At 58.7% G+C, this 8,642-nt stretch overlaps 1 protein-coding gene across 1 annotated transcript; it reads left to right on the top strand.

Moving 5' to 3' along the window:
• Positions 1-1,258: 1,258 nt before the first annotated feature.
• OTX1 (orthodenticle homeobox 1) lies at positions 1,259-8,303 on the top strand. The gene is made up of 5 exons (XM_005575761.5): positions 1,259-1,326; positions 1,681-1,749; positions 3,326-3,531; positions 4,537-4,688; positions 5,987-8,303. The coding sequence occupies exons 3-5, from the start codon at positions 3,435-3,437 to the stop codon at positions 6,800-6,802; spliced, it is 1,065 nt and encodes a 354-aa protein (XP_005575818.1). The 5' UTR covers positions 1,259-1,326; positions 1,681-1,749; positions 3,326-3,434; the 3' UTR covers positions 6,803-8,303.
• The last annotated feature ends 339 nt before the right edge of the window (positions 8,304-8,642 follow it).

The following is an 8,642-nucleotide window of genomic DNA, read 5'->3' as shown; positions in this document are numbered from 1 at the left end:
GGTGCTCCCCACTGCGATGCGCCTGGAGGCTCCTTGACTCGCCCTCACACTTACTCCTGTGCAAACTTTTTACCCCGCCTGTCGGGGTGGGGGAGTGGGGAGATTAGAAACAAGGGGTAGAAATTCCTCGAAAGGGAATAAAGTGCCTAATTTTCAGAAGGAGGTGCCATTTAAAAGATTCTCCTAGCTCAGAGTTGGAACGAAAACTCTTTTTTGCACTTTTAAAAGTCCACCCAGGCAGACGTGTTTGGGAAGTTTGTTCCACTGGGAAATGGGCTTCGCCCGTACGAACAATCCGGGGAAATCGCCTCAAGGAGGCTCCTTACGCAGCATGTGGAAAAAAGTTGAGGGCAGGGGTCTGTGGCCACATTTTCCATCAAAAAGTCCCTGTTAGAGGCAGACTAGGAAAGAGAGAGAAAGAATGAAAAAGAAACTTTCCTATCAAAATGTTTGAATTAAGAAGTAGGGTGTACATGTGAGGGCAAGAGGACGCTGGGCTCCAACGTTTCAGAAGAAGCGCTTAAGGCTTGCAAACACCCTTGGTGGGGACCGGGAACCCCGGGAGATGCCGATGAGCAGGTAAGTGGCTGTGCCCTCCCAGTGGGTGCTCTTCCCAGGCGCGAGAGTCCCGAGGCGCCGAGGAGAGATCTGCACGCCCGGAGCTGCTCCCGCGCTCTGCAAAGTAGCCTGCGCCGGCACGAGCCGCCCGCGGCGTCGGTCTCAGGTGGCGGTGCAGAGGAAGAAAACGCTGGGGCCCGCGGCGCCAGGAGAGGGGCCGAGGCCCGGGCTCCTCCAGCCCGCCGCCCCCGGGTCCTGGCGCCCACACCCGGGCGGCTGAGCCCGGTGGCGCGCAGGAGAGCGAAGGAACCGGTTCTCCAGCACCTCTCCTCGTCTCTGCCACTCCCTCCGGAGCGCCGAGAGCGCGAGAGAAGGGCGGGGGCGCCCAGGGAAGGCCTGGAGACCCGCGGCCCCCTCCGCGGCCAGGACTCGGGCTCTCCGCTCGCCTTCCTCGCCTAGCTCTGAGCCGCTTTTGCCAGCCGAGTCCCGGAGTTAGCGCGCGACCGGGGCGGGGCGGGCGGGAGGGGAGGGCGGGGTGTGGGGGGCGGGGGAGGGCGGGGGCGCGCGGAGGTAACCCCCGGCTCGCGCTGCCATTGCCCGGCTCCCTGTCACTCAGCCCGCGCGGGGCCCCCGATTGGCGGCCTAGCCCCGTTACGCACTCGCCTCGCGTTCACATACCCGGGGAGGGCAGTAGAAAGGTGATCAATCTTCATCAGGCTACATTTCCAATCACCTAAACAACCGAGCAAGACAAGCCACTCCGACAAGGTAAATCGCTTGATTTATTTAGTTTGCAAAGTGACTCTGCAGGACTTCCCAGTCCCCACTGCCTCCACGTTGCACCGGGAGTGCCGCGGTAACGCCGAGCCACCTCCCAACTCTGCCCTCGAATTCCCCCCCTTGCGGCCCCTCGGCGCGATTCCGGGCGAGGCAATGTCCTGCCTGAGAACGTGTGGGGCTTAGCAAACAAAGTGTCTGTGCAATAAAGTGAAACCCAGAGGGACACGCACAAAGCCACTGAAAAAAAAAGATAGAGGTGGGAGGAAGGAAGTTGGGAAAAGAAAGAAACCCGGGGTCCTAGACCAGCCGCCGGGGTAATTCCTGTGCCGCTCTGTTTTGCAGGTTGGCTGCCCGGCGGGTCTCTGTGAGAGATCCAGGTAGATGGTGAACGTCCCCGGCAGCTGAGGGCAGGTAAGGAGAAAGCCGCGGGACCATCCCGGACTCCGGGAGCGCGTTGGTTACCCTTACCTCCCCCTCCTCAAATGGATCCCCACTTCCCCGGTCACCAGCAGGTGGGCGGGGCTGGGGGAGCGGCCTAGCTCCCCTCTTGGTGAGCCGAGGACCCCGGGGCGCTGTCGCGGCCCGCCGCTCCCTCCCCCGCCTCCTCCGAAGTAACCAAGCTGAAGTGCTAAGTTTGGAGAAAGTCTTTGAAAACTCACGCTGCAGCTTCGCAAAGCCGTCGCAGCTTTGAGTCCCATTTTTCTTCGGCCCTAGAGCCCTGGCTGCTTCTCTTCTCGTCCCCTTCCTACAAGCTGGACTCCCTCAGCCCAGGTCTTGGATCCCAGAAGACCGGGGTGGGAACGGGGCAGGGGGGAGCTTCTTTAGCTCTAACTTCTCTCCCTGAACGTCCTAGCCCGAGTCCCTGGCCTGCTTCACAGCGATCCCGCTAAGCGGGGTGTAGCAATGGCCCCCCAGAGCCCCAGGCCCAGTTTCCAGCGCCCCTCCCTGACCCCTGAGAGTGCCGCCCCGGGTTCCCGGCAGCGGCGGGGGCGAGGCTTCCACCTCCCAGCTCGGGTCTGCGTGGGCTATGCCGCTGAGGCCTACTTCTCTGTTCTCGACCGTGTCCTGGGGCCGCGGGTTCAGCTACAAGGATGACAGCACGGGACTTGCTGCCCTCCGGCTTTGCAAATCCCCGAGACCCTTTGAGGTGCTAGGTCAGTCACCCTTCACCCCCTGCTGGGACCCTGTGGTCCGCAGCACAGACTGGACAGAGAAGGCCGGGTGCGCGCTGGCAACGAAGGACGCTGGCCGCAGCTGAGACGCTCCCGACCTCAGGCCGCGTCTTGGGGTCGCCCCCCTCTACAGTGGCCTCTTCGGCGTCCCCTGGCCCTCTGCGAGGCCTGGGCCGGTTACTGCGGTTGAGGTGTGGTGGGATTTCGCGTCAGCGATCTTTCAGTGGCTGGGCACAGAGAGGTCAGCTGGAATGGTGATTGCGGGCTCTGGGGCAGGGGCGCAGCCCTGGAGACCTTTGAAGGAACCAAGTGTCCTAAGTGGACAAGAGGTTGAGGTGCGGTTAGCCCTCCACATTGCCTCACCTTGGCCCTTTGTAGTCTCTACCTTTTCAAAAACACGTGAAACAAAATGAAACAACCCCTCATGCTCCGGGAGGCCTGCCGTCCGGGCACCAAGTGAACGTTTGCTTGTGCAACATGAAGCTGGCTTCTGCCGGATTCAGAATTTTGCCTGGACTTGGGAGCTTGCACACTCCGCGGTTCTTGCTCTGACCTCCCCAGCCTGGCCTGGCTTTGACTTCTCCTTACTCCTATGGACTCCCTACCAGTGTCTTTGGCTCATTCCAACGCTGGAGCCAGACGACCCAGAAAACTTTACTTTTCAAAGCAACTGTGGTTTCTGGGCTAAGGCCTTGTGGATTCCAGTTGACCACCCTGCGCAGTTCTGTAACCTGCCTTCCCTGTCTATCCCGGGGCAAGACTTGGCAGCCAAGTGGCTCCGATTGATGGTTTCCGTGTGTCTCGTGTCTTCATAGGCCAGGCCCCCAGACGCATCAGACCCTGAAGGACTGCGGTGGGAGCCCTGCACCGCTTCTGGCCCCAGGTCCCCTGGATCCGTCGGGGCGCCTCCACCCAGCTGTTAGCATGATGTCTTACCTCAAACAACCCCCATACGGCATGAACGGGCTGGGCCTGGCTGGGCCCGCCATGGACCTCCTGCACCCATCCGTGGGCTATCCGGGTGAGCACCAGCCCTCCCGACCCTGCTTCAGCCTCTCCAATGTTGGGGCCCCCCAGACTGTTGGGTTTGAGTGCAAGCTTTGTTGCCGAGCAGGCCCAGGGAGTCAGCTATTGCAATACAGGGCCCACTGCCTGTTTACAATACAGGGCCCACTGCTGGCGCACGGGGCAGAGTCGTGGGCATGTGAGGTGGCCAGGGCTGAGAAAACGCGCAATGTGCGCCTTCCTGGCCGGGTCACCGGCAACCTTTCTCCTGTTGTGGTCCCACCACCAGCGCAGAGCTCATTTACCTGCGGATTCGCTACCCAGGGGCGGCTAGTGTTTTTCCTTTTCCCCCAACATGGAATGAGTAATCTGGACACTCGTTAGGCCCTGACAGAAAGAGCCAAACTTTCCTTATGCGAAGCGGCAGGCTGGACTGAAGGAGTATTCTTCCTTCCTAATTAAATTGTCCTCTAAATTGATGTCCTGCATCCGTTTTTGCACTGCTGTAGAGGACGACCTGAGCCAAACCCGGGGTTCTTTAGCTCCGGCTCCTTTACCCCATTTATTTTCTCCGAAAGTGTTTTTCAGGTCGTGTTTCTGCCTACCTCTTCCCCACTCCCTGTCCCCTAGCCAGAGAGAGAGAGAGAGAGAGAGAGAGAGAGAGAGATTGTGTGTGTGTGTGTGTGTGTGTGTGTGTGTGTGCGCGCGCGCGCGCGCGCGCAGGGGAGGGGGAATGTGGAAGAAGGGAGATTGTAGACTTCTCTTACTTTTTTTTAACCTCTGAGAGGCATAGAGAGGGGCAGCCCTTGAATCTTGGAGACACTGGCTTCTAGTCGCACATCTGCACTTTCTCCCACCTGTGGCCTCTCAGGCTCGGCCGCCCGAGGGAGTGTCTTTTATTCCCAGTTCGGCTTTCTCTTGCGAAGGCCGAGCTCTGGGCCTGCCAGGGGCCTGCCCGAGTGCTCTATCGCTGGTCCGCGTGGCCACCAATGACCCGCGGCGCCCCCGCGTGTCCCCGCAGCCACTCCACGGAAGCAGCGGCGGGAGCGCACCACCTTCACGCGTTCACAGCTGGACGTGCTCGAGGCGCTCTTCGCCAAGACTCGCTACCCTGACATCTTCATGCGGGAGGAGGTGGCGCTCAAGATCAACCTGCCGGAGTCCAGAGTCCAGGTGCGCACTCCCCGGGCTCCAGGGTCTGGGTAGGGGAGCTGAGACTGCTCGGGGAAGGTCTGGGAAGGCTCTTGAGGAGTTCTTGAAGAGACCGTCCTCTGGGGATGGGCTTACAGACTGGGCAGCCCCTCTCGGACTCCCCCTAGCGCTGGACCCCAGCCAGGAAAGGGGGCAAAAGTTAAAGGAAATGGCTTAGAGCCCTGAATTCCGCCCTTAGCCCTAGAGCGCCTTTCGTATCGGTATCGAAAGTACTTTTCAGAATTGCGGGAGGACTAGGGAGGCTCCCGAATGTAAAGCGCCCTGCAGGCCTGACACTTGCCCCTGCTTCTTTGCCTGCCTCAGGACTTGGCAGTTTCCCTCAGAGGCCTGAATTCTGCCTCTGCCCTTGTCTTCCACCCCGGGAATCCTAGAAATGGAAGAGCGGAGATTGGCCGGAGCCTGGTGCTCTGCCTGTGTCTCATTAGACGCTTCCTCTGCTTACAGAGGATGCCAAGTGCAAAATCCTGCTGCCGGCTTTCTTATTTCTGTTTTTGAGATGAAAGGGTTCCGATGATAATGTTCGGATTCTAACTCAGAACTCTCCTCAAGAGCCATTTGTTTCGCCTCCTTTACTGGAAGGCTTGAGAAAGGGGACCAGGAATGCAGTGCCATGTGCTGGGGCTTTCCCAGAAGAGTAACCATTCCATGTGGTTCCCCACCTGGAGCCAAAAGTCCAACGAAATCTCACCCAGGCTTCCTTCCCGAGTCCCTCAAGTTAGCCTCTGGCCTTGCTCCTACCCCCACCCAAATACTCGCCCTGCCCAGTTCTGGCCTCCGGGAGCTGCTCAGTGAAACGGCTCTGGCCCTGGACTTGGTGACTGCTCCACACTCTTCGGCCCTGTACCTCTCCGCTGTTGCCTGAGCTCTGTTAGTAGAAAACTGGGCCTCCAAACACACAGGGGGCCTCCAAACACACAGGGAAGCAGCCAACAGCAGCAATTTAGAGATGGCAGAACTTCTGGCTCGACAGACTGAAATATTCCGCCCTAGGGCAGAGTTGCGGTAGAGGTGGGGAGGTGCGCATCCCTGCTCTGGAGCCAGCTGAGGAGGGACTTTGAGCAGAAGGATGGGGGAGGGTGGAGGAGCTGGGAACCGAGGTAGGGGGCAGGGTCTGGCCAGGCCAGAGACAGGAAGGGGCGGAGGCCTCGGTGGGAAAGGGTTCCGATATTCTGGGCGGGGAGTTGGGTTCAAGGGGCGGGGGAGCAACAAGCTCCCCTAGTTTCCCTTGACCCACTCTCCCCCCATCCGGCCCACGGCAGGTCTGGTTCAAGAACCGCCGCGCCAAATGCCGCCAGCAGCAGCAGAGCGGGAGCGGAACCAAGAGCCGCCCAGCCAAGAAGAAGTCCTCTCCAGTACGGGAGAGCTCGGGCTCCGAAAGCAGTGGCCAATTCACGCCGCCAGCTGTGTCCAGCTCTGCCTCGTCCTCTAGCTCAGCGTCCAGCTCTTCCGCCAACCCAGCGGCTGCCGCGGCTGCGGGACTAGGTGGGAACCCGGTGGCCGCCGCGTCGTCACTGAGTACACCGGCTGCTTCATCTATCTGGAGCCCGGCCTCCATCTCGCCAGGCTCAGCGCCCGCGTCCGTGTCAGTGCCGGAGCCACTGGCCGCGCCTAGCAACGCCTCGTGTATGCAGCGCTCGGTAGCTGCAGGCGCCGCCACCGCAGCAGCCTCTTACCCCATGTCTTACGGCCAGGGCGGCAGCTACGGCCAAGGCTACCCTACGCCCTCCTCTTCCTACTTTGGCGGCGTGGACTGCGGCTCATACCTAGCACCCATGCACTCACATCACCACCCGCACCAGCTCAGCCCAATGGCACCCTCCTCCATGGCGGGCCACCATCACCATCACCCACATGCGCACCACCCGTTGAGCCAATCCTCAGGCCACCATCACCACCATCACCACCACCACCACCAAGGCTACGGTGGCTCCGGGCTTGCCTTCAACTCTGCCGACTGCTTGGATTACAAGGAGCCTGGCGCCGCTGCTGCTTCCTCTGCCTGGAAACTCAACTTCAACTCTCCCGACTGTCTGGACTATAAGGACCAAGCCTCATGGCGGTTCCAGGTCTTGTGAGCCCAGGAATGAGAGAGGAGAAGAAACGCAACTACCTGCGCCCGCCGTGGTCCCCATCCTGTTGCTGCTGCTGCACCGCCCGCCTTTGCCTCGACTTCTCCAAAACTGAATTTTCACCCCCCAAAAGATGTCCATTGCCTGCACTGCCGCCCCCATTTTTGTGCCACTTGCTTGGGGGGATGTGCAAACCCGCCCTACCCCTTGGATGGGGGGACCGGTGCTTCGGCTTGGCCTACACATTCTATACAGGAGAGATGTATTCTCTCCCCCCTTCAGCCCCTACTAAACTCCTAAGTCTCCCCTTCCAACCTTTCTGGACAGCTATTAAGCACTTGCAGCCTTCGGAGGCTCTTCGCTCTGATCCGCTGTTTGAGCCCAACACTAATTTATTCTTTCTGGACACTGGAGTCACTAACTGGCGTGTTTCTGCCCATTGGAGCACCCACACACTACTCCAAATCAAAACCACTAAGAGTTCCTCCCGCGCAGACTGCCGCCCCTTCAGCTGCCCTCGATTTTGCTCCACGCCTGCGGGCCAGAGCCTCTCGGCGTTTCTTCCGCCCCAGCTGAGCGCGCTGGGGCGCGCCAGGGCTAGGCCCGCCGGAGGAGCGCGCCCCCAGCCTTCCGCGCACAGAGCCGCATCCCGCCCCGCCCTGCGCTGGACTGGTTCAAGCTTCCGCCTCGGCGGGAATGCTGTACATAGTCAGGTCCGTTCCAGGGACCACTTAAACTTTTTAGTTGCTGTTGGTTGGTTGAACTGAACATATCTTGTCTTAGCACCCAGGAAACAGAACTTTAAGAGATATACAGCACATATATATATATACATATATATATACACATATATAAAAAACAAAAGCAAAAAATATTTTCCCTCTGTCCATTCCCCTTCAGCTCTTCCTCAATCAATGGCGCTTTTTCTTTTTCAGTTGTTGCAAAGCTGCCCTGCCCTCTTCACATCTTCTCCCTCTGTGTATTTATTGAAGAGAACCGCTTGGTTTTAGGAAGCTGGGCACGGGGTATCAGAAGTGTGGAGGAAACAGACAAGTTAGGGTACAGAGGTGGGGGCTGGGCAGGGGCGCAGGGCTGAACCCCTCATCCGGTCTAAGCACAGGGGCGCAATTCCAGTTTACAAATCTAAAACAAGAAAACCAAAACCAGGGAACAAAAAACAAAACAAAACAAAATCCGTAAAAGTACAGCATTAGGGAAAAACAGACAAACCCAGGCCCCAAAACCAGTTCCAACTCCTCTGTCGGCTTCTCTCTTTCAACACCCTTGTTTTGTCTAGTGAGTTTTTAGTGCACCTTCATTCTCCGAAATCTGCGGAGAGCCCGCGCGCCTGTGTATCAATTTTGGCTTTGGCCGCTTCGTCCAGTAGGTGGGAAAGTAATTTGTAAATTTGATTTGTCTGATGTGAAGATCACAAATTACTTGTTGAAATGTAAGGCAGTCCCCCTCCTCCTCTTTATCTACATTAATTCCCGAAAATAAATGCAAATTAATGAACGGCTCGTCAGTGTTGCTCTTCTGATTCCAGCCTCAGGTCTTGGTCTCCGGGGGCTAAAAGCGAGGGAAACTCCGTGTTAATAACCCGCGTGTTAATGACCTGCGTGAAGCTGGAGGCCAAAGGATGAGGCGGGAGGACCTGGCAAGAGGAGCCCCCAGAAACTTTCGCTTAGGGAGTGTCTCCCCCACCCCCACCACGCCCCTCCGCGTCAGCCTGGCCTCTTCCCCTAGGCGTTTTGACCCCGCATCCCCCCTCGCCATCCAGGACAGAGACAGGTGTCAGGACTCAATTCCCGAAGCAATTCCTTTCTCTTCAGAGGCAGGAGCCTGG

This window comes from Macaca fascicularis, chromosome 13 (assembly GCF_037993035.2).
Source record: "Macaca fascicularis isolate 582-1 chromosome 13, T2T-MFA8v1.1".
NCBI classification, from domain to species: domain Eukaryota; kingdom Metazoa; phylum Chordata; class Mammalia; order Primates; family Cercopithecidae; genus Macaca; species Macaca fascicularis.
The sequence above is the reverse complement of the archived record's forward strand: the minus strand, read 5'-3'. Positions and strand labels throughout refer to the sequence as shown.

Bases quoted from the DNA above. Each gene is read 5' to 3' on its own strand.
- OTX1 (XM_005575761.5), top strand. From the start codon at position 3,435: ATGATGTCTTACCTCAAACAACCCCCATACGGCATGAACGGGCTGGGC. The intron at 3,532-4,536 runs GTGAGCACCAGC...GTGTCCCCGCAG, and splicing joins CCCATCCGTGGGCTATCCGG to CCACTCCACGGAAGCAGCGG. The intron at 4,689-5,986 runs GTGCGCACTCCC...GGCCCACGGCAG, and splicing joins TGCCGGAGTCCAGAGTCCAG to GTCTGGTTCAAGAACCGCCG.